Source organism: Colossoma macropomum, unplaced genomic scaffold (assembly GCF_904425465.1).
Source record: "Colossoma macropomum unplaced genomic scaffold, Colossoma_macropomum, whole genome shotgun sequence".
Lineage (NCBI taxonomy): Eukaryota > Metazoa > Chordata > Actinopteri > Characiformes > Serrasalmidae > Colossoma > Colossoma macropomum.
In genome coordinates, this window is record NW_023494791.1 from 11,198,480 (window position 1) to 11,224,252 (window position 25,773).

Consider the following 25,773-nt stretch of genomic DNA (forward strand, 5'->3'; position numbering starts at 1 on the left):
CAACTCGCACTCTCAGGTCTTCCTCTGCTGGTTTACTCACTGTCCCACCTTCCAAACTTCATGGGTACGGTGATCGTGCTTTCTCTAGGCTGGCTCCCCGACTCTGGAACTCTCTTCCCTCACATATTCAACAGGCCAACTCTGTCTCCACTTTTAAATCTAAACTTAAAACCTATCTCTTTTCTATTGCTTATAACTGTTCTCAATCCTAAACCAGCTCTTTGCCAAGTCCCGCTATGTTTTGCTTGTGATGTTATGACTGTGCTTCATGTTCTCATGTCTGTCTTTACTGTTCTGTATTTCAAAAACCTGTAAGCATCTTTGAGTTCTTGAAAAGTGCTATATAAGTATAATGTATTATTATTATTATTATTACCTTCCAGAAGTCTGGCTGTGAGCTCCTCATTGTCATTGAGTTCTATGGCAAGAACTTCACCTGCAGTAAGAAACATCCCTCTTTCCTCCTGGATTAAATACATTCCACACTTGAAGAGGAATTCCACCAGTTTTTCAAAATTGCTGCATAATTTAATTCTTCAGATGTAAACAAAATGAAATGTGAAACGGTGTGTTGTGGAGACACTTATTGTGCTGTAAAAAGTGGAAAAGGACAGAAGTTGATTAATGCAGGATTTAAACAGGTGAAACTAAAATATTGCTTTATACTGTTTCACAGTTTCATTCACAGTAATTATTAAACCAGGTAAACTGTTTGTTACCACATAAAGACATTTTTTTACATTGTGACTTGGATTTCCTTACAGTGGTGATGATATGAACTGTTGTAATGTCTACAATGCAAATACAGCCATTTTATTTACAATCCAAACTAAGCAGTGAATCTACACGTCTTCAGAGATTTTATATGTAATGTTGGTCAGTGTAAAGTAAAATAGTGGTAACTGAAAAATATGTGTTTTATAAAGAATGGTGACTCTATTATAGAGCAGGGTTACACAGGAGCACCTTCATGCTACACTCAGGACTTTCTCCTGCTCTACACCTTCCTGTCTGTACTCGTACTGCTGGGGGTCATCAGGTTCAAGATATGAGACCACCTCGTCAGACGCTGAGCCTGGGTGTGTTTGTGTGTGTGTTTGTGTGTGGAAGCAATGAATGTAATGTGTGTTATCTGCCTTTGTCAGATGACAATTTCCAATAAAAATGTAGAGTTTAATTTAGCCACTAATCCAATATTGTATCCCACACACTGCCTTGGAGGTGCGGAGGTTATCTGTGTTTCCCTTTGTAGCTTATCCAATAAACTTTGCTGGTCATAGCAGTAAACAGATATAATAACAGATGATAATCAGTGTGACTGTATATATTAGATTTTGCATAATAAATGTTTAAACAATAAAACTGAGTGTATTTTAGTATTTTAGTTTTTTATTGTTGTCCTGCAGTTAATAAGTAACAGCTGCTTTGACGTTTTATATTACAATCATTCAGACTCCTTTAAAGGACAGACTTCTTCAAGTAAAATGTCAGCAGATCTATATATAGTTTTCACTCCAGGTGACGTTGATCTGAGATCAAAGCTAGAAATATAAAACCCAAACGGAAACTGAGTTAACCTCAAAAAACAAACAAACAAACAAATAAAACAGCAAAAGCATCTACAGTTGAAGTCATATGTTTACATACACCTTTGCCACATTCGTTTAAACTTTTTTCACAATTCCTGACATTCAATCCTAGTACACATCCCCTCTCTTAGGTCAGTTAGGATCACTACTATATTTTAAGAATGTGGAATGTCAGAATAAAACTACAGACTGATTTATTTCAGCTTATTTCTCTCCTCACGTTCCCAGTGGTTCAGAAGTTTACATACATGTGGTTAGTATTTGGTAGAATTGCCTTTAAATTGTTTAACTTGGGTCAAACGTTTCGAGTAGCCAGTTCTGTCTCCAGTTCTTTTTCTGATGTTTTGGCTGATTTCTTTTGATTTTCCCATGATGTCAAACAAACAAAAAGTGGACCTTGAAGGTGGGCCCTAAAATCCTGCCACAGGTACACATCCAGTTAACTCATGATGTCAATTAGCCTATTTTAGGCTTATGAAGCCATGATGTTATTTTTCTGGCTTTTGAAAGACACATTTAACTTGGTGTATGTACACATCTGACCACTGCATTTTTGATATAGTGAATTATAAGTGAAATAATCATTTACAAAGTAGACATCCTGAACAACTTGCTAAGACTCTAGTTTATTGACATGGAATCTGTGGAGGGGATAAATATGAGTTTTAATGACTTCAACCTCAGTGTATGTAAACTTATGACTTCAACTGTATCTCTCTGACACTGACCCTCAATGTATCAGTAATTGGCGCCACTTATATTTGTACAAGATATTTGTAATGGTTAGTTTTGGCCAGCTGTGCTGCTTCTTGTCTCAGTCAAGTTCACGCACAAGAAGGATCTGTGCTTAAAACTGAAGATTTGTTTTATTTCTCTTTAATCTGGGAAGATAATCACTCTAACTAACACTGCAGTAAGAGATCAGTGTGTTTCACTGATGTACCATTCAGCAATTTTGAAAAAATACTGCCCAAAGTGTGGCCAAAGTTGGCTCATGAGGATGTTTGATTTGGCCTGCCATAAAGTTACCCTTTAAAAATAACATATGCTACTACTACTACTACTACTACTACTAATAATAATAATAATAATAATACAAGTGTTTTTAAAAAAGTATTTTGTAACGTGTAATGCAGTGCTATAAAATACATTTAGGGCCTACTTTGTTGTATTTCTCGTTTCATAAAGTGCCATATGTTTTCAGTGGGTGATCTGCAGGCAGGCCAGTTTAGCACTTTTTTACTATAGAGGCATACTGTTGATATATGTGCAGAATGTGGTTTTACACTGCCTTGCTGAAATAAGCAAGGCCTTCCCTGAAAAAGGCGCCGTCTGGATGGCAGCATAATTTGCCAAAACATGTATATATCATTCAGCATTAATGGTGCCTTCACAGATGTGCCAGTCACCCATGCCATGTGCACTAATGGACCCCCAAACCACGGATGCTGGCTTTTGAACTGTGTGCTGATAACAAGCCTGATGGTCTTTAGCCCGGAGGATATCTCAAATGAGCTTGGATCCAGAGAAGGCAGTGGCATTTCTGGGTCCTGTTTATATATGGTTTCTTTCTTGCCTGGTAACGTTTTAACTTGCATTTGTGAATGCAGCGACAAACTGTGTTCACAGACAGTGGTTTTCAGAAGTGTTTCTGAGCCCATGCAGTGATTTCTACTACAGAATCATGGCTGTTTTTAACACAGTGCCACCTGAGGGCCCAAAGATCTTGGCTAGCCAACACTGGTTGTCAGCCTTGTCCCCTGTATACAGAGATTTCTTCAGATTGCCTAAATCTTTTCATGATATTATGTACTGTACATAATGAGTTCTTTGCTATTCTACATTGAGAAACGTTATTCTTGAATTGTTGCACTATTTGCCTGTACAGTCTTCACAGAGTGGTGAACCCCTCCCCATGTTTACCTCTGAAAGACTTTTTATAACCAATCATATTACTGACCTGTTGCCAATTAACCAAGGTTTTTTTTTTTAGCATTACACAGCTTTATCAGTCTTTCATTGCCCCGCCTCAACTTTTTTGGAATGTGTTGCTGGCATCAAATTCAAAATTGGCATATATTTTTCAAAAAACAATAAAATTTCTCAATTTCAACATTTGATATGTTGTCTTTGTACTATTTTCAAATAAATATAGGGTTTAAATGATTTGCACATCATTGCATTTTGTTTTCTTTTACATTTTGCACAGCGTCCCAACTTTTTTGGAAATGGGGTTGTAATTAAAACAACAGCAATAAATAATATTTTCAAAATAAAATAGTCTTGATAAGAGAGTGTAGCTCAGGTGACTAAAACAAGCTCCTATAATCTTCCTGATAAGCCACCTACATCAGTGATGACAACTTTCTCTGTTATCAGTTATCAGGAGCTCACAGCCGTAATAAACAAATTAAGTTCATCCTGTGATCTCGATCCTGTTCCTGCTTCTCTCCTTAAGATGGTTTTTGATTGTGTTCAAAGTGATGTTTAACTATTGTAAATTGTTCCCTGAAAACAGGTGCTTTTCCGGAGACTTTTAAAACTGCCCTTCTGAAGCATCTACTAAAAAGAGTAGCATAGATCCTTCTGTACTAAATTACTTTAGACCAATTTTAAACCTTCTTTTTTTAAGTAAAGTCCTGGAAAAAGTTGTTTTCAAGCAATTAAATGTGGATCTAATATCAAACAAGTTATATGAGAAGTTTCAATCATGTTTTCATTCTAATCAAAGTACTGAGACAGCACTGGTTTGTGTTGTCAGTGTCCTCAGGTTCAGCGCTGATGCACAAAATCCTTCTATTCTGGTTTTATTGGATCTTAGAGCTTATTTTTTAATCCACTGTCTTGAATGCTGGGTCGGCCTGTCAGGCACAGTTTTAGAAAGGTTAAATCACATTTAGTTAATAGCCAGTTCATGGTTTCACTGAGAAATCATTAATCTAAAAAATGTAACATTTCCTGAGGAGTTCCACAAGGTTCAGTTTTAGGGCCTTTGCTTTTCTCTTTATACATGTTACCTCTGGTGATGTCATTAGGAAACATGATACCAATTTTCACAGCTACACTGATGACATGTAATTATATATTTCTACTCCTTATGAAAATCAAGACTCTGTAGACAGACTAACCAGCTGTGTGTCAGATATTTCTCAATGGATGTTGCAAAATTTTCTACAACTCAATCAAGAAAACACTGAAATACTGATTGTTGGTACTAAAACTCAGAGAAAGCTGCTTTTTGGATTTCTTTACAGTGGTGATGATATTAACTGTTGTAATGTCTACAATGCAAATATAGCCATTTTATTTACAATCCAAACTAACCAGTGAATCTACACGTCTCCTGAGATTTTATATGTAATGCTGGTCAGGGGAAAGTAAAATAGTGATAACTGTAAAAAATATGTTTCCTTTGAGTTCAATTTGCCTTACATTGCGCTGCATCTTTCTCTCTGGATTTTTAAAAATGTGTTTTATTCCAAAAGCTTCATCCCAAACCTACAATAAAACAACGTTTAAGGTATCAGGCAGTGTTTTCACAACCATTTTATGTAATAACTTTCAGAGCCATTAAACTCTTCAGCTGTCTGGTTCCTATCACCACCACTGTGAACAATTCTGAAAATGAAGCATTTCATATCAAACTACTCTGAATGACTACTTAAACATATTAACTGTTTAATTATGCAGAAATTTGTAAAGGTTGGTGTGATTCCTCTCAAGCTGTTTCTTGACACTCTTATGCTCTGACTCAGGTGCTGTTGCCAGTAACCCAGGAGTGGCGCTATTATAGAGCAGCGTTACCCAGGAGCACCTTCACGCTACACTCAGGACTTTCTCCTGCTCTACACCTTCCTGTCTGCACTCGTACTGCTGGGGGTCATCAGCTTCAAGATATGAGACCACCTCGTCAGACACTGAGCCTGTGTGTGTGTTTGTGTGAGTGTGTTTGTGTTTGTGTGTGAAAGCAGTAAATGTCTTGTGTATTATCTGCCTTTATCTGATGACATTTTCAGGCTGTTAATTAATCAGTGATCCAATATTACATCCAACACACTGCCTTGGAGGTGCGGAGGTTATTTGTGTTCTTTTTGGCGCTTAACCAATAAACTTCGCTGGTCATAGCTGTTAACAGGTATAAAAATAGATAATAATCCGTGTGACTGTATATATTATACTTTTGCATAATAAATGTTTAAACAATAAAACTAAAGTATTTGCGTCTTTTATTGCTGTCAGGTGTTTGGAAATTGCTCTCAAGGATGTGTCAGACTTGTGGAGGTCCACAGTTCTTTTTCTGATGTCTTGGCTGACTTCTTTGATTTTCCAGTGATGCAAAGCAAAGATGCAAGTAGGCCTTGAAGGTGGGCCTTAAAATCCTGCCACAGTTTCACCTCCAGTTAACTCAAATGATGTCAATTAGCTTATTACAAGCTTCTAAAGTCATGATGTCATTTTCTGTAAATTTCCAAGCAATTTAAAGACACAGTCAACTTGGTGTATGAAAATGTCTGACCCACTGGAAGTTTGATGTAGTGAATTATAAGTAAAATAATCTGTTTGTAAATATTTGTTGGAAAAATTGCTTGTGTCATAAACAAGTTGCTAAACTATAGTTTCTAGACATGGAATCTGCGGAGGGGTTAAATATGAGTTTTAATGACTTCAGTCTAAGTGCATTTGTACAAGATATTTGTAATGGTCAGTGTTGGCCAGCTGAGCTGCTGCTTAAGTTAGGTTCACATAATGGAAGGATCTGTGCTTAAAACTGAAGATTTGTTTATTTCCTTTTAATCTGGGAAGATAATCACTCTAACTAACACTGTTGTAGGAGTGTTTCACTGATGCATCATTTGACATTTTCTAAAATTTACTGCCCAAAGTGTGGCCAAAGTTGGCTCATGAGGATGTCTGATTTGGCTGTAAAGTTGCCATAAAGTTACCCTTTAATAATAATATAATAATAATGATAATAATAATAATAATAATAATAATAATAATAATAATAATAATTTCTCTTTAAGTGTATTTGTAATGTGTAGTGCAGTGCTATACAATACATTTGTAAAAACTCAGTTTGAAACCTACCTACCTCCTTTTTTGTATATTGGACACTCCTGCTCTAAACTTTACACACTAAAATCTCACTCATACTAAAGCAGGCTCTTAAATTTGTGACGATGGTCTCACAAAACAACCAACCAACCAAACAAGTTTTCTGTGTTGAAACATCAAAACATGGACCCCCCCAATACAGAATTCTTAGCTGTGCTCATTATGAGTAACTCATGCATCATCATCATATTAAACCGCTTAATTAGGGTGCTTTATTTTCCTTTACTATTCTTTTTACCTTTTCCTTTCACTTTCTTTAGTACAAGCCAATCATATATAATGCACGTCGCATCCTCTAACAGCAACCAGTTAACACTACACAATTTAATACATTTAACAAAAGAAAGAAATCTCTCTTACCGGAACACAGAGTGTAACAGAGTGGAAAACTCCATGTCCCAGAATGCGCCTGGTCAACACATCATCAGACCGCGCTGTAACCCCTCGCAACAGTAATCAAAACACGGGTTAGCCAGCTAGTTTAGTAGCAGCTAACATTTGTTATTGTCGGCTGAATTCTATTATTAATTGACTAACTGTTAAATACATAAGGGGACGTCATGCCCAAAATTAAGTAAGTAATTCAGTCGCATAGCCAGCGTCTTTTTAAATCACCGTGTTAGGTCAACCTTAACTTTACTATGTTAGCATCTTATTCGCCAGCTTCTTGTTGGAATTCCCCTGCTCCACCTTAAATGGTGCAACCTCAAGCGCCAGAATGTAACTGCTGCACTATTTAAGGTGGAACGGGAAGCTTCGAACAAGAAGCTGGTGAATAGGAAGCCAACTTCAGCGTCATGTTAGATTTCTAGCTGTTCTAGCTAAAGCTAGCTAACTCTCTTTTATCTGAGTTTTTATCTCTGTAACATTAATATATGGCGAAAACAGAGTGATTTAAGAACAACTCGAAGATGGAGAAGAACTATCGCGGGCTCTGGTGGTCAGTGTTGTTTTGTTGTGCAGTACAGACACGCTGTGGGACTTGGCTGCAGCGGAGCTCCGGACTAGAGAGAGCAGAGCTGCTGCTGATGATGCTGAGGACGATTCAGCCGCCCTGTGCGAGAGGACAGTGCTGTTCATGGGCAGTAAAGCTGGGGTAAACTTGCACTTTATGTCCAGAAGTGTCCAGACACCTCTTCGAACACTTGGCATGAGTTGAAGTGGCATGAGTGATCCAGAACTAATCATCCAACATCAGTACTTGGCTTCAGTAATGCTCTTGTGGCTGAATGCAATCAAATCCTCACAGCAGTGTTCCAACATCTAGTGTAAAGTCTTGCCAGAAGAGTAGAGACTGTTACTGCAGAGGAAGCATTCAAGGAGCAGTGTCTACAACCCTTTGGACATGTAGTGTTCCAGTTATTCTCTGTATCTAACTTAAGATTTATAAATGTGATCTTTCGTTCATTTTGCAAGTGATCCCATTTAATCCTTTTCTAGACTGTTTGCATAAATACTGAGAGACTAAGATACTGTCACATGTCATTTTTAGGGTAAAACAACAATATTGCTCAGGTGCCTTGACAGGTGAGTGAAAACCTTTAATTACATTTAGTTCTGTACATAAAATGCTTGGTCTTACATTTAAAACAGATGTAAGACCAAGCATTTTATCTGATGTAAGCATTTTATCTGTCTTTTATCTGATGTATTTCTTATCTGATTCAAGAGATGAAGCACCCAAACCAACTCTTGCTTTGGAGTACACCTTTGGTAGACGAGCAAAAGGGCATAATACGGTATTTACAAAATACTTTCTCAACTTCTTATGAAAGGCCATTAGGTTTTTGAGTTAATAGATTTAATTTGGGCGTGAATTTTTCTCCTTCTGCCCAGCCAAAAGACATAGCCCACCTGTGGGAACTGGGAGGGGGCACGTCTTTGTCAGATCTAGTCCAGATACCCATCACTCCTCTAAATGTCAGGTCAGTCTTCATCTACCTGCATTCAGATTGTGTTTGTTTTCATTCATTTGGAGGACAAAAATGTCCTGACTTTTGTAGGAAAACCAGAGAAAAATAAGCTGAATAAGCCGAATCCTACGCATAGTTATCCCTGCTTTCCTTGCATTGATTTGAGTTTATGAAAACAGTTTAAATTAGGCTGACCCTGCCACTTGATCTCTTACAAGGCTGAGGGAAGGCCTTCTTTGTAAAACAACAGATATGACCAATAATATGTAGTAGGGACGCCTAATCGGAATCAGCCAGGATCAGAATAGGCAGATTTTTGCTTCGAATATGAAATTGTCCAAATTTTTTTTTGATTTTGGATTTTTGATTTGTGTTTCAATTTTATGACACAAATAATGCCACATAAGAGCACTCATGTTGTATTTATATGCTGCTGCTACACTCAAACAAAAATGATGTAATATACAGACGTATGCAAAAGTTTAATTCACATTTTATTGAATTTGTAAGTGAAAATAAGTACACAAACTCTATAGGGAACAAACATAAGTATGACATTTGTCTGCTAATTTTAGTGCACGATTCCTATTTATTTTTACTATATTGGAAAAAATAAAAAGGAAATATAAAATGTGCCATAACTTTTGCACTGGCTATGTTTTATGTTCTAGTTTATTTTTCCATCATGTTAAATTCAGAAAGTTTATAGTAATTGTGCATTAAAATATGCAGAAATATGTTGTCTGTAGAGGATGTGTTAACTTATTTTCACTTAGAAAGTCAGCAAAATATACTTTGACTAGGGGTATCTCAGCTTTTGCATATGACTGTAATTATATTTTCCTCATTGTGCAAACGATTTTTTGTTTAAGGATTATAAATGTCAGTTTGATTCATTCAGAAGTGATCAGTCTTATTTATTCCGCGACTTTGGTTTGTAGAAGGTACCAGAAATATGTGTTTCATGTGTTCATTTAAACTCACATAGAAGATATGGGTTAAACATTAAGGCTAGTAAAATTGCATTTGGCTATTAAGGAATTAGAATCAGCCATGTAAAGTTCATGATTGGTGCAAAGCAAAAAGGACTGTGTAATTTGATGACTTTCATTCTGTAATTGTTACTCCTCTCCATGCAGCTCTGTGTCTGTCGTGCTGGTTCTGGATTTGTCTAAGCCCAGTGCTCTGTGGGGCACCATGGAGAAACTCCTGCAGGCAGCCCTGAACCAGGTGGAAAAAGTGTGTGCCTTACCGCAGAGGCCGGGAGAGTCCAGAACCAGCAAACAGCAAAACCAAAGCAGAGAGCTGCGTGTTCTCCCCAAAGATCACCCGGTGAGAACCAGCATCCTCTGTTGTTAACAATAAGTGCGTTCTTTTCTTTCCCCACTCTAACATAAAGCTGTATGTGTTCAAAAGGACAGAGAGCTCATCAGCCCCTATCCCATGCCTCTCCTTCTCATCGGTAGTAAGTTTGACATCTTTCAGGTAGGCACTTTGTTGTATCACTGCATAAGATGACTACTGCTCTGTTTGAGTCATGTCTGTACTTTATACACTCACCCCACCTTTCACAACACAGCCTGTCATAAAATGATAGTAATTTCATACCACACTAAAACCAGGTGATGTTGCACTGGCAGATATAGTATCTTAGGGGAAGAAGACCCCCAGGCTAAGTTGTCCTTCACCTACTTATTTTCTCTTCTGATCAAATGATGGGGTCACGTCTAAGTTTGACACATTTATTAAATGGTTATGCTCTAATTAATTCTAAAATTTCATCTTGATTATGGCGTTATTTCTATTTATTTCCCTGGGAGATTTTTAGGGTCAGTTGATTTAATTCTTGGGTGATTACAGTGAAAAAGTAAAGTTAGAGGTAATAAATACCCCCAAGACAGGGGAAAAAGTCCTCTTTAGCATTTTGAAATATAATTTAGTTAGATGTTCATCATAAAGGCACAGAGTTGTTCACTGCAGCTAGCTTTAGCATTAGATGCTTGCTAAAGAAATCATTAGGTAGAATAAGGTGACATTTATTGTTATTATAATTGTTTTATTATATTATATAATATTTAAATATGTTTAACATAATATCATAATATGAATAAGGTAATCATAATTACTATTTAATTAATAGACAAAACTGACATTTGAGGTGTTTCTGTTTTACTGTCATTTGTCTTCTCATGAAAGTGAACTGTCATTAGCATAAATGTAGTGTTGTACTTTCATTTGTTATACTTTGGTTTGCCAGGGGGGCTTTTAGAGGTGTGTTCTTGTCCCAATAGTTGAAAGGTTTTCTTTATTGCACTGTAAAAATGATAATAGCTGCTGTTCCAGTTTATTTCTCATAGCTATATGTAGGTTTATGCATCATCCTGTAAAACAGATACAGTGAAACTTTACAGTATAGTTCCCCTAATTTTAGAGCAGCTACCAGCTAGCTGTTTGTACTGTCAAAATCCGCTTATATGTCTCTGTGCAGGACTTCGAGTCAGAGAAAAGGAAGGTGATTTGTAAGACCTTGCGTTTCCTGGCACATTACTATGGTGCATCGCTGATTGTAAGTGAGATTAAATTGCTTTTGTGCTTTATGTTTAAATGCTGGTACTACCTTAAATTAGCTTCTCAAAGTCTTCTGTTTTCTGAATTTGTTTGTGTCTGTGTTCTACTAGTTCACTAGCAGTAAATCAGAGACCATGATGTCTAAAGCAAGGAGCTTTGTGAGCCACCTAGCTTTTGGAACAGAGAAAGGGTAAGAAACCTCATGAGCCTGGAGTGATTATTGCAGCTTAACAAGGTATTTTATGTTGTATGTTGAGTGTTGTAAAATTATACTAATATTCATATTTTTCTGATCTGTAGGAAGTCCATGTCTGCAGACCCCAGCAAACCTCTCATAATTCCAGCTGGCATGGACTCTCTCAGTCAGATAGGTGAATGCACAGAGCCATCTGCTGGCTGTTGAAGGCATTGCATGTTGCTCAAAGTATCTGTGTTAGGTTTTTACTAATAGTATTATACTCGCTGTTACTTATTGGCGAAAGACACTTCTAAATCGCAGGTGGCACATGGCAAAAGAACTACAGACATAGATATAAGCCTCAGTATGAAAGTGTAGGGCAGCCACATAAGCAGCAGTTACCTCAGTGCTTCTCCTGAAATATTTGAAATCACCATAGTGCAATTTTTGAGGAAAATTCTTTGTTTTGATTCAGGATCCCCTCCAACCATTGATGTTGATATTGGAACACTGCATGCTAGAAACCCGCTGGACCTGTGGAAGAAAGTGTTTGAAAGGGTTTTCCCTCCAGAGGTACACTTAAAAAAACAAATGTACTCACAAACTCACATTTACAAAAATACATGGACACATAGCTGGCACACAGACCACGCAGCTGTATGCAATTCAGTAGCTCTTTCCTGTCTTTCCTCAGAGCACTACAGAGCACAAAGAGCTGAAGGATCCAGCCAAAGACCCTCAGTACAGCGAGCCCCTTATAGACTCTATGAGGGCTCAGAAAGATCAGGTACCAGAAATGGAATTCCTTTATACCGTTTTCATCATAACACCTTCACAACATTTTAAGATTCCAAGACTTGGGATGAATGATTTGCTGTATTTGCAAAGCTTTCAATGGATTATATTTGATTTTGCATATCATTTTATATTTTTCCTGAACTTCTCTTGACTTTTTTTGTTGATTTTATGTGCCAAAAACAGTCACAATTAATTTTTACAATTTATGTCCATCTTATGCCTTAGACTTAGCAGATTGTTTTTGGTTCTATGGCTTTGTAAGAGGTATAGGGAAATTATCTCTGTCCTTCATGGCTCATTCAAAAAGCAGCCTGGGCTGAAACACTCCTTATAAGACTGTGAATGGATAGAGCTAAACTGCTGTAAGCTGTATAGGTGGATATATGTATAGGCTTTGGTTTTCATGACATCACAGAAACATGCAAAATAAGCTGTTTTTGCATGGACTGGGGTACATATTGAATCTTTAACATTTACATATTACACCAAACTCTTAGTTAAAAAACAGGGATAATTCAGTTTTCCATGATATGGGTAATTTAAATGACTTTTGCCTTAGGGACAAAACCTAGTGTGCAATCCTGGGGTGAGCACAGATGGTGTTTTTGGGCTTAATTCAAACATCTATTCACTTTTCCCAGACTTTTGGAAAGGAAGCATGAATGTAGTTTATTTCTGCAAGTCAGCACTTTGAATTATCACCACACTTGGACCTTCGTGGCCATACATGCAGCGTTCTAATGACTAATGATAACCACTGACTGATGCTCCAGAGTGATATTCTGAGGATTCAGCAACCTCTGCAACTAAACTACAGTAACCTCTCAGAACATACCACCTCACCTGATCCTCTTCACACTGTATATCTGCTGTCTGTCTGTCCTTTGACTGCAGTGGTCAGCCAATAGGAGCACAGGGAACTGTAATATTTAATAGATTAATGGGGGTTTGTGCCTAGTGCAAATGCAGCAACATTCCATTAGCATACAAGCTGTGATGGATTCGTATCAGCTTACTTTAACACTTTATGTCATCGATTCAGAGCATTTTTGTGAGAAAGAGAGATTGTGAGAGGGATTTATGTGTGTGAAGAGCACAGTGCGCAGCAGTGTCCAGTATTAACATATTCTTCCTTTCTTTGTCTCTGAAGGAGTTGGAACAATATAAGCGAGAGCAGGCAAAGTCTTGGAAAGGCTTAGCTCTGGAGACCTAGAGGCGAATCCACCATGGAAACAAACCTTCCAAAAACTCAGACATAATGTATGTCGCTCATACACTCTATGTCCAAAAACATGTCCTGTTCATCCAACATGTCTGAAAACAAGAGAATAAATAGATGGTTGCAGCAGTAACAGCCTCTGTTCTTCAGGGAAGGCTTTACACTTAATGTTAGAACTTATCTGTGAAGATTTGATTGCATTCAACCACAAGAGCATTAGTGAGGTCAGGTACTGGTGATGGATGATCAGGTCTAGATCAACTTCAGTTTGTCCCAAAGATATTGATGGAGCGTCATCACTCCAGAGAACACACTTCCTCCCAGCACTGCTCCACATCCCAGTGCAGGATTTATACCCCTTTGGCCGACGCTTTGCTTTGGGAATGGTGACCTTTGGCATGGGGGCTCGTATGCAGCTGCTCCAGAGTGTCCCATTCTATAAGCAGTGCTTTTCTGTAGAGACTGTACAAGCTGTGTGTGGGACTGAACACCTGTGTCAGCAATGGGTAACCTTAAAGTAGCTGAATTCACTAATTAGATGGGGTGTCTGGATACTTTTGGACATTTTATTTGTATTGTAATTTTAACCCTACTCTCTCTGTTTGAGACTGTTTCTAACACGTGCAGTGCACAGTATATCCATACGCTTTGAGCACGTGTAACAGTTTTATATTGTAAAAAGTAATTTAATAATTGTGCATGCGAATGTATCGCTAGTATTTACACAACATATCAATGTAGTAATTACTGCATTAGGTTTTTTACTTTACATGTATACATTTTGTAAGTTATTTTGAAATATTTGCTTGATTATAATATACAAAATAAATGGACATTTGTTTCGCATTCCTACAGAGATTTCTTTTTTCTTTAAAGATCTAAAGCAACCGTATAATATACAAAGATGGAAAATATCACACCCTGATATACTGATATCTATATGTATGAAAATACTGTATGAAAATTACAGTAAATGTAACCATATGTTGGTTTTTATTTTAGGCAGACTCCTTAAAAGTGTGCCATTGGAAAAATTACGTCATATATTGTAGACTGGCGTTTCCCACCTCCAGTGCTGCAGTGGAATTTTGTATTTTATACCAGTATCTTTATGTAAAGTTGATGGCAGAAAAAGCAGACAAAAATTAAATAAAGGTCCAGAAATATTTCCTCCTTTATTGAGAGTACGCAAAAAAATTCCATTAAAAAAGAAGACAAAAATGTGACGCAACAGTTCAATGCATTAAACAAAAATAAACAAACAAAAAATAAATAAAAGTATTTATCAAAAATGACGACAAAATAAAAAAATGATATGATACAGAAACATCAGCAACCGAAAAAAGGACAAAAAAAACCCCAAAACATAAAAACTGTACCAAACACGTTTGCTGCGTCCCACCCTGTAAAACATGTTCAGTGTTAAAACTAAACGATGGGTCTCTTAGTGTGTGGGAATCGCCCCACTGTAAATGTGTCCTGTAATGAGAGAACAGTAGGATGTACTCTTATGGTTTTGGTATTATGTCCTTTTGTACCCTGCATGGGTTTAACACGTGTAACATTATTAACCTACATCAGTCCAGGATGTGCAAAATGAAACTTCAGCACGCTACATTATGATTTCCATTCCTAAAAGGCCCAAGAACTACATTTTCCATTACTGGGCACTTGGTGACAACATACATTTACCTAACACTGAAAAACAAAAACAAAAACAAAAAACTAAGCATTTAGTCCTGTACCTATCTTCACTATCGGTTCAGTTCCTAATTACAGATGCACTAGCTTGAACTCATACTCTCTCTACGACACACAGGTTCACAAAGAAAGGCCAGGTAAGTGGTTCGGCTACACCCCCCACCCTCCCCATTAACGTAAATACAGCCAAGCAGCAAGAGGAAAAGGGATTAAGATAATACAGTACGCACACACTTTATGCTGGAACACCTTCTTTCATGAAAAAAGATGAGTAGTAGGCTAGTTTGAGTGCCGTGAAAATGTTGACAAAATGCCCAACAATTATTACGGGGTGTCTACTTACCCCTAAGCGCACAAAGTCACTCTGATTACAGAGGATGTATTGAGTTAGTGTATTGACTTTCTGCTGTTATAAAGCTTTATATCTGACTCTATCTGCAACTTTTTCAAAGTGTAGGCAAGCATAAACATTAAAGCCTGCTTGTTATAAGGCTCAGGTAAATCTCAGCACAACCAGAGAACGTTTTAGTGAATGAGAGATGCTCAGTAACACAGCCATAGAACATTTCACTAATGCATTGTCTAATACTGTATCCTCTTTCAATACCTTCTTCTAATATGATAAAAACTAAATTATGATATGTGTCCTATGAGGTTTGTGTCACTTGCAGATTTCACTGTAACAGTAGCTATTTTGACAGCCCTGTACTCAACAACTGTACCTATCCCTTAGTCCAAAAGGATAAAAATGAAGCAGATCTTCACTGATAATTCTCTCTTTTTGGCTCTAAATAAATGGCCAAGATCACTGAGTTAATGTATGCTAATTTTAATAGCATAAAATGCACTTTGTGTAATCAAGAAAATGGCATCTATGATCCTCATTTATGTGCATCAAATATAATTTAAACTTGCTCAGTGTGCGCATAGTGTTGTACTTGCTTTGGTAAACTGGTTCACGTTTAACTTCACAACATCTGTTGTTGAAATTGTACTTTACTTCTGCTTTACTTTACTGCGCAAAAGTCAGAGACCATCCTTTGTTTATTGAATTTCCAGTCAAACAGCCATTAAGTAAAGTTATTAGTTTTTTAGAAGATACTGAGGAGATTACATATGTAATAATTCACGTGCATAAGAAAGGAGAAAGAAATGGCAAATAAGTGAAAATACAGGACTTTTCAAAGCTGGAGTTCAAAAGGTGATTCAAAGATACAGCAAAAGTTGGACTCTTAACAGCCATGCAAGACCCACTAAAACTGTCACCATCAGATGAACAGTTTTATCTGATGAGAGACAGGAGAAAATCCAGAGGCCAGACCTCATAATTACTGAAGTGTTTGGTGTTTACTTGGATTGTGAGAATAGAAAATGCAACCAACTTCTAAGACTGAACTTTGGAGATGTTGAAAAATATCCCTGCAGATTCCGTGGAAACAGATTTCGTGGAAACTTGAAAGTAAGTCTTCTGAAAATAATGGAAGCTGCAATAAAGGCAATAAATATGTATTTAGTTTTCGAGGCTTCAGTGTAATTTCCTGTTTAATACAGCGTGATTCAAAAAGATTCTTTTGATTTCAAAGCGCCATGTTTTTACACCCATGAGGCGCCGAGGAACCAATCACATACCAATTGAAAGAGGGGGTCATAGTGTTTCTGACTGTCACCGGAAGATGGCTCCCTTCAGTCTGAGAGGAGATGCGACCCCTGAGCAGAAAGCGTTTGTTGTTCTCCACTTCAATAAGAGTGAATCCGTCATAACATGATTTTCATCAGCAGTGAACCTCCAACAGCTCAGAGCGTTCGTCGTTGGTTCCACAACAGTGGATGATCTCCGAAATCGCACTGAAAGAGCCGTGAGTACAGTGACACTCGACATTCTCAATGGAGTATGGGATGAATCTGACTATGGCGTTGATGTTGTCTGTACAGCTGGAGGAGGTTCATATTGAGCATTTGTAAAATTACATAATAAACGTTATGCTCATTTAAACCATTTACAGTTTACTGCATTGTTCTGTAATGATTTACAAGTGAAATACATCATTTTGAATTCGGGTGAACCTTTTTGAATCACCCTGTATATGTGTACTGCTTTTTTCACAGTACTGAAAAATAACTTGTACTTAAAGGCCATTTTTTACTAAAGATTCAAGAAACGAAAAGGGGTCTCTGACTTTCATACAGTGTTGTATGCCTCTCAATTTGCCTGCTAATCCAATTGTCCATCAAATCTCGCAGAAAACCTGTCTCGTTATGGAGTCTTGGTCTTCTCTTTGGTCTTAAGGACTGTTAATCTGACAAGACCAACCTTACAAAGACACCAGACTCAGTACATACAGTACGTTGGGAACGCTCCCTCTCATCAAACACGACATCTAATTTCTAAAGCAGAAATCATTTGATCATTAATATAAGAACTTGACATTAGTAGAAGGGTTTGCTTACAGGGCAGGGCAGACAGGCACTGGAGTTGCAATTGAAAGAGTTCACAACAAAGTCCACCTGTGGCATGCTTGGATGGGAGCATTCACACTTGCAGCACGTACAGCTGGTTCTGACACCAATGATGATATGTAGTGGCAGCTCAGTGGCCTCTCACCTGCTGTCATCAGCAGCTGTGTCTGCTTAGCTGCGCTGCATGTCAAGGTCCAGATCCACAGGTGTGACCTTCACTGGTGCACTTGAGGGGGGAAAATGGACTTTTCCCACGTAGCAATCTTGGAGGGCACAGAGGGAGGAATACATACAGTATGTACAAGCTAAGGTTCATTCTTTTGTGGACAGTCATGTATTAGGAAGTTGTTCTCAGTTTATTTGTTGGTAATGACGCTCCCCCCTGCGCTGGGCTGGGTGTGGCTGAGGTTGAGCCCTAGGCTGGGTAGCTCTCGGCTGGGTGAGATGGTGGAGGTGGGTTTTGAGGCTCCGTTACCAGGCTGAGGCTCCCAGGGGCTGCTCTTGGGTTTGGATGTGGTGGGGCTGGCCAGGCCCAGGCTGGTGAGAGCATCTAGGGTTCCGTCAGGATCCACCATGATATTTATAACTGCAGGACAAATAGGAAAATATACGGAAAAAAAACACTTATCCACTGGATCTCTACATGTTTACTGCGGCTAGAGGTCTGCACAGGCATGAAACTGAAGCCAGAGCCTGACCCAGCAAGGCCAACTGGTATTATTAAATCTGAAACCTGAACCCACTCACAAGCACTAACAGAGGCAGATTACATTTATAGTTATATTAGTTCTTTATAACACAAATGGACTACATAACTAGTACTTAAATAAATGTATACAGAGAACTTTATCAGCAATCATGTGAGCAGACAGGGGAAAGAGATACACATGCCTTTAAACACCCAAACTTGTTGCTGTCCAAAACCGCTCCCCCCAAAAAACCCCGCCATTTTTTCTATTTTAATTATTCTACATTGTTTGAGTGCAGCAGATGCCAATAAAGACCAATACAAATGCTCAAAAATCACTTTGAATAAAATCTCTTTATATTATTAAAAGTTAAGAGCATTTTGCCTTTTCCTGTAAAGTCTCTCTTTACAGGACGCTTTGTAAGACAGCTCTCTGAAAGCAGCCGCACTGGTAACATCTCCAGAAAGCCTTACCTTGAAGCTGCTTTTCCACCCTTTTCAGCTCTGTCAGAATTGACGATATTTCCTAGATCATACAAAAAATATTATTAGTAAGACATACATGATTAGATTGACTGTCTGATGTTGTTCAGACTAATAATGTGCTTTGAGGTGTTAATTATATATTAAACACACCTTGTTAGTGGTTTTGAGAAGTGGTACGTCAGTCTCTGAACTAAGTTTGCTCTCAATGTCATCCCAGTTCCTGTCCTTGTCTTTGAACAATATCCTTTTAAGACAGAAGAAAATCATCAGAACTCTAATGTTATACTTCATTAAAATGATTCACTGTATTCTGTGTTTTGCAATCTAGAAACAATGACCAAGAGTTCTTTATGACTCACCTGATTTTGCCTGCTGTTTTATCCACAGACTGGCGGATTTTGGAGGACAGTTGAGAGACTGATGTCAGCAGCAAACTGTCTAACACCGCCTACAAGAACACAAAAGCAGCAAATTTTCAGAATTTTAGAAATAATGTTACCCAATGTGAAATTACACAAGTATACAGAAACAACATTCATTTGTTTGTTTAAAATGACTACATGAACACTTACACACTCTATGGATGGACCTATAAAGAAAAACTTAAATATCAAATAAATTATATTTATTGTTTATTACATTTTTACTTGGTTTTAGTTAAAGGGTACTTTGCTTACTGATATTAATGTTTTCAATTATCACACACTTAAATTCAATTAAACAACAGAAAGAGTCAAACATATTTGAAACGTCCAGGCAACCTGCTAGGCCACCTCCGGCCACTAGGAGGAGCAGGAGAGCCAGGACCGAGTAATTAGGGCTGAGCGGTAGCAGCTGTAGCCACCCTACTTAAGGGGTGCTCACATGTTGCTCAGTGCTCAGTCTTGAGTTTACACCGCCACACGCATGTTGAACTGACTCAGCCGATAACCTCGGTATCCGTATTGAGTTTCAAGTCTGCTTTTCTTAAATTGTTCTCCAGCAAACTCCAGTATTGTTCTTCGTCTCCAGTTTTAAAAAAAAGTCTTGAGTGTGTCTCACTCTCTGTGTTGAGGGAGAGGTGAGGGTGGGATTATAGAAGGGAGTTTTTTGGATTTAGGTTGGGGAGCCCTCAGATTGGGTAATCCTTTTAAGTCTTTAGTTAACACAGCCACTATCCCCTTTGGTGGCACGCTGCATAGCATGTTAGTCTGGCAACTTTACATACACATCTTATCTGACTGGGCATAATTTCAATGTGCACATCTAAAACGCAGCTGGTGATAAGGTTCGTACCGGCCTAACCTCGTCTCGATTCCATGTGCGCCTGCGCAGTGCAGCCTGGGGGTCCAAGCTGTCGGGGGCACGAGGTCGCAGTTCCACTCCTCGGCCATTTATTTCTGGAGCCTTTGTCTGCACCACGGGGGGGATCTTCCGAAAGTTCAGACTTTCATCAAAGACTCGATCCACCAGCTACAGGAAACAGTAAAAAAAAGCAATGATAAACGGAGAAATGAAATGAGAGGGTGAAGTGATGAAAAATAATTGGTAGCCAGTATCACTGCTAGTCATTTGCAGATGCACAAAGCAGCGACATCACATACAGCGCACAGCTGTATCGTAGCTGCATTACAGAAGAAAAATAAAGGGCCTGTTAACATGCAATTTGCAGTCTTTCATTCACTGTTAGCCACACTTTATATATTGTTACTGGCCAAATAAAAATATGTATCTCCATTTTTTTATTTTTAATTTTCTACATCACTTGAGCACAGCAGCTGTCCTTTACACTGTGTGAAAAAACTCCCACACAACAGTGTTTGAACGTTGCATGTTAAAGTCTTCTGTCTGATGTCTGATCCTTTGTATTGACGTTTTGAACTGTGTGCAGGTGTGAATTTGTGTAATTAAATGTATTTACTACATGTAAATACTGTCCGGTGTTCTTTTGCTGCTGTAGCACCCAAATTTCTCCTTGGAATTATTAAAGTACATCCAATTATCTATCTATGTATCCATCAAGTTTGGTATGAAATTTGTAGGAAAGTGTGCTGTACCTCCTCCCTGGTGTCGATAGCAGATCCAGGCGTAGTAGCCGCTGTGCTGACCGTGGTGCTTGGCGCCGTGCCGGAGGAGCTGACCGAGTCGATCTCGCCGGCCACATCATGGATCTCTCGCGCAAGGATGGCCAGGTCCTTGGCCAGGTCCTGGCTGATCCTGCGCACACAGGGGAATAACCTATTAACCATCAGACGGGTGTTTGGAAACTAGGGGAGTTCACATACATGCAAAACAGCAAAAAACATACACTAGGTGGGCCCTACAGCACTCTACATGCTCAGATACATGCACATAGTGACAAACACAGTGACATGAATAATAAACAAAACATGATAGTTTCCTAAGTGAAAATCAGTCAACACCTCCTCTACAGGGAACACATGCAAATACATTTTTATATTATATTAGAAATATTAGCCCACAATTTTGATTTATGATTTGGGGAAAAAAGAACATGTAAAATACAAAAAAAATTTTTTTCTCAAAAACATGCATGCTAAATTTATTGTACCCTATCAGTTCTGAATCTTCTCTTTTAATGTTACACATTGCTGTTGTCAGAAGAAACCTTATATCTCCAAAATGAGAACTTTACAGGAGAAGGAAAAAACCCACTTTACTTTTAATGTAAGTCAATGGAAACCAATGGAAACCAATGGATTTTGGTTTATTCATCATGAAATTTACACACAATGTAAACAGCAACAGGCATTTTCAAATTATGACAAAAACTGAAAAATGACAAAAATGCGAGATACAAGGTTTTCTTCCATCAGCAGCGATATACTGAATGTATACTGAATGTATATAAAAGGGATATTAGATCATTCCTTCATACAGACTCTGCCCAGACATAAGTGTCTTTGTCCTCACTTGTGGGTTTTCAATAGAGTTTAGGTCACATGACTGGTCACTCAACGTCAATAACATTATACAGCTCTGACTGTATATTACTTCACTGTATCGCTTTACTGAAAGGTTAGATTTCTCTCATTTTGTTCAGTGTAGGAATAAAACTGATAAAACACAGATTCAGATTTATTCACAGTCTTTTTTGCACAATTTTACCACAGGTGCCAGTAATTCTGGCGGCACCTTATATTACATTCCCAGCCTATGCATTAGTGAAGCACATCCTCTTATTCTGAGTTCAAAATCAATAATTCCCACTCCACTTTGCTCTCAAAGCAGATTCAACAAACTTCACATCATATTAACCATAATAACCGTAAGAGGTTCTTCTATTTGTACAAAAACAGTGAAATCTGTCCGCTGGAAAATACTGTGTGCTGCTCTGAGGTTGCAGGTGAGTAAACACTGTCACTTATTTACATTCTCCTAAAAGTGCCACTTAGAGGGCTAAAATATAGATGTATGCTTGGGTTCTGTTGAAGTGAGAGTGAAGCTCTGCTGTCGGCTGAGTTTAAATGTGATTACTAGGTCAAGTGGAAGAGCAGTACAAAGATGGAGAGAGGAGGAACAGCGAGACAGCTGCAGGTATAAAACATGCCAAAAAGAGAGGAGGGGGGGCGGAAAATAAACTGAAAAAGTGCTGTTGGGTCATTCTTCACAGCAGGGGAGCAGGTCACTGTCTCTCTGTGTTACTGCAGCTGAGCTCCAACCTCAAACTGACAACAACCTCAAACAAGCGTCCACACTCAACAGAGGACACACAGAAATCTGTGACTAGACCACAGTATTGAACTTGCAGCTATATATTATTACAGATGTGGGCAACACGACATATATTACTGTAAGTGAGTCTTGTAGAAAACCTAAATTTCATAAAAAAGCCTCTAAACGACAACCAGTGTATTGGACGTCAACCTATTATTGTCAAAGCTATTATCCTATTTAATTTATTTGAACGTATTGTATGATTTATAGTACTGTTTAGTTTTATAAACGTTCAATTAAAGGAGATATATTCTCATAATAGGCATTCATTTTTTTCTCCAATTTTGTTGTATCCAATTCCCATTATCTAGCTAGGTCTCTATCTATCAGACAGTGCCACCAAGCTGGGAGGATGAAGCCTAGCATGTTCTTCATATGAGAAACGTGAAGTAACACAGCATCTTTTTTCCAAACTACCAGGTCTGCTGAGCGATGGTGAGAGCAGAGGGGGGCTATCCTATACATCCAGAGAGAGAGCAATTACAATCGTATGCCAAGTTTGGATACCCCCTGTTCAAATCACGTTTCGTTCATTTTCTAAGGGAATGTATATTCTACAGGGAAATGTTTCTGCCAATATTAGTGCAAGGATTTTATTTACTTGCTGAGTTTAACATATTGGAGAAACTAAAACATAAAATATAAAATGTGCCGTAACTTTTGCACAGGCCACATTTTATGTTTTATTTTTTCCTCAGTATGTTAAATTCAGCAAATAAACAGTAAATGTGCATTAAAATGTGCAGAAGTGTGTTCTCTGTAGAGGCTTTGTAACTTTATTTCACGTAGAAAACAACAAAACATGTCATTTCACCAGGGCTGTTCAAACCGACTGTATGCTCTCTTGGGCTCCCTAACACGGATCGTTATGGCAGTGCTGTGGAACTCGTGATCTCCTGATGATAGGGTCAAAGATCAGAAAAGTACGCCATAGCAGCCGCATTTATACCAGCCACTTTCTCACAATATTTTGGTGATATTTTGATAAAAAAGTGTGTCGACGTGTGTCGTGATCATGCATTCTACTATTAATTATGTTGTTGAATGCAACTGCATTTTGAGTACCAAACTCCACAAACAATCAGCTTTTACAACCCACACTTGCATGTTCATTACTAAGCTGTATGAATACAGACATCATTTTTCTGCTTTCGAATTTTATTCAAAATATCGTAACACTATTGAACTGTGAACACAGAGTTAAATATCGAATTGAATCCTGGGCCGAGTATAATGTTATATTTCTAGGCATTAGATGCCATGATTAATAGAATTAATACACTGCAGCTGATACTCTTCACAATATACACTGTCACATTTTTGCATTGAAATGTATTGTATCATGATTCATTGTTGTATCTTTATGGTGAAAATGTCTTCAAGCATTACCATGTTTTTTGTCATATTGTCCACCCTTGTATCATAGTTGGGTTGTTACACAGGAGCTGCCTGAGTTCTAAATGTGTCTGATTGAGTTTGTGCAAGTAAATTTTAGAAAGACAGAGTTGATGAGTACCTGGCGATCTCCTCGCTGTGGGCTGTCCAGTCCCGAATGTACTCCTCCTGTTCCCTCATCCTGTGCTTGAGGGCGATGCCGCCGGGGCCGGCTGTCGGTGTGGCGGTGAGTGTACCGCTCAGTCTGCTGGTGCGCAGAGTGGTGCCCGGCCGCAGACGCCCGTGTTTGGGGGAGTTCCGGTTGGAGCCGAACTCGTCCTCAGAGGTGGAGGCATATTCTGGAGGCACGCGTCTCCACCTGTTAGCGGCTGCAGAGAGACAGGGGGCTATGGTTAGGATATATGTCCATATAGGATATATGTCCATATTTTATTCTTTAACTCAGGCATCAGTGCCAGCAAAACATATTTCATCTACTGCAAGCAGCTGCATGAGATTATGGGATATGGGATATGTGGGCTAGGAAACAAAATACAATCTAATGAAAAAAAAACAAGGGGGGAGCGATGAGTGCTGAGAAAACAGGGTCAAAAGCCATAAGGGGGTTGTCAATATTTGAGGTCCAGGCTCTTGTCAGTATTAGACACAGACACAGTAAGACCTTAGAGGTTGTTAGAGGATGAGAAAAACACCAAACCTCTACACTAAAGGCACCAAAGATTCAAACACAGCCCTTTTCCACTACTGATACAAGGTTTAATGTCAGTCTACAGAAAAACTTTTATTTTTTATGGATAAATAAATCAATGCTAGTCGTGTTATTACCTAATACACATTGTAACCACTGTAATGGAGTCTTTTAGTATTATTAAAACCTTATGCTGTAAATAGAGAAACCTTGTTTCAAATAGAGGAAGAAAATGATAAATATCATGTATAAAGAGCGCACAAGATCCCAGAAAGCAAAAAATAAAAACCCAAGGGCAATGCACTGTGGCCTCCTCTGGCATACCAAACCATACTGGTTAAAGTCTCGATCATCAGCACAGTAATATCTAAACTACTCAGCCCTGCCGAGTGATTAGAGGCTCACATCATTCCTAAGTCATCAGTAACTACAGACAGTATTCAACACGTTCAACAATTATTCAGTATTCATTACTACATAAAATACTTCCAGTCCATATATCCACTTCATGTTTACATATAAAATGTTATCAATCTGTACTTATCAGTACGAACACAAAAGTTGAAGCCTCAGTTAAGCATAATGTGTGTGTGTATGTATTGCTTTTGGAAAAAAATCTCAGTTTTTGGCATAATTTGAAAATGCCTGTTATATTGTGTAAATTTCATGATAAACAGACCAAAAGAAATGACCCAAAATGACTTGGGGGGGAAAAGTAAGGTAGGTTTTTTCCTTCTCCTGTAAAGTTATCATTTTGGAGACTTTAATAATGTGTTTAATAAAGCTGCTGCCATTCGTTGGGAAGATTTCACGCAACAGGCAGCAATCACGGTGAAGGTGAAGGAGCTTTCCTAAGTTCTCAGGAACAACATTATTAAACATACTCAGAAAAAGCTACAGAGCCACAGCAATGACCTTGAACAACCTTGTCAGTATCACGATGTGGGGCTGCTTCTCTACAAACGGTACTGGGGCATTACATGTGATCATTTAGAGGAGATAGCAGAGAAGAATTTAATCTCATTGGCCAAGAAACTGAATCCAAACATACAGCCAAAATAACTCAAGTCTGGTTTCTTAAAAAGATCAAGGTGCTTGCCTGTCTGACTTTGAGTCCCATTGAAAATTTATGGAGGACTTTAAAACTGCGAGAGACCCTTATAACCTTGAATTGAAGCCAATAGGGGCCAATATTGAATCACCATCCTATAAAAAGCTAATTACTTCTTACTGTAGATGTCTCAAAGCTATAACTGCCATC

The 25,773-nt window shown here is 38.3% G+C and overlaps 2 protein-coding genes across 2 annotated transcripts in view; one reads left to right on the plus strand and one right to left on the minus strand.

The window, feature by feature from the left end:
* Nucleotides 1-7,145: 7,145 nt before the first annotated feature.
* Nucleotides 7,146-14,232, plus strand: dync2li1 (dynein, cytoplasmic 2, light intermediate chain 1). Its single transcript, XM_036573841.1, has 13 exons — nt 7,146-7,278; nt 7,668-7,800; nt 8,197-8,231; nt 8,374-8,443; nt 8,541-8,629; nt 9,757-9,949; nt 10,034-10,102; nt 11,106-11,183; nt 11,296-11,375; nt 11,486-11,556; nt 11,839-11,936; nt 12,058-12,150; nt 13,312-14,232. Exons 1-13 carry the CDS (start codon nt 7,265-7,267, stop codon nt 13,372-13,374), a joined length of 1,086 nt encoding a protein of 361 aa, XP_036429734.1. The 5' UTR covers nt 7,146-7,264; the 3' UTR covers nt 13,375-14,232.
* A 298-nt stretch (nt 14,233-14,530) lies between these two features.
* The window catches only part of cep170aa (centrosomal protein 170Aa), a 74,285-nt gene continuing 63,042 nt past the window's right edge, over nt 14,531-25,773 (minus strand). The window contains exons 14-20 of the mRNA XM_036573842.1: nt 23,946-24,192; nt 20,749-20,908; nt 19,988-20,164; nt 19,072-19,160; nt 18,863-18,956; nt 18,701-18,752; nt 14,531-18,124 (exon numbers count right to left, since the gene is read on the minus strand). Of these exons, the coding sequence (XP_036429735.1) occupies nt 17,895-18,124; nt 18,701-18,752; nt 18,863-18,956; nt 19,072-19,160; nt 19,988-20,164; nt 20,749-20,908; nt 23,946-24,192 (1,049 nt within the window). The 3' untranslated portion in view covers nt 14,531-17,894. The remainder of the gene's footprint in view (nt 18,125-18,700; nt 18,753-18,862; nt 18,957-19,071; nt 19,161-19,987; nt 20,165-20,748; nt 20,909-23,945; nt 24,193-25,773) is intronic.

Excerpts from the sequence above, each read along its gene's own strand:
- dync2li1 (XM_036573841.1), top strand. Across the intron at positions 8,232-8,373 it reads TTGCTCAGGTGCCTTGACAG|AGATGAAGCACCCAAACCAA; the intron begins GTGAGTGAAAAC and ends ATCTGATTCAAG. Across the intron at positions 8,444-8,540 it reads GAGCAAAAGGGCATAATACG|CCAAAAGACATAGCCCACCT; the intron begins GTATTTACAAAA and ends CCTTCTGCCCAG.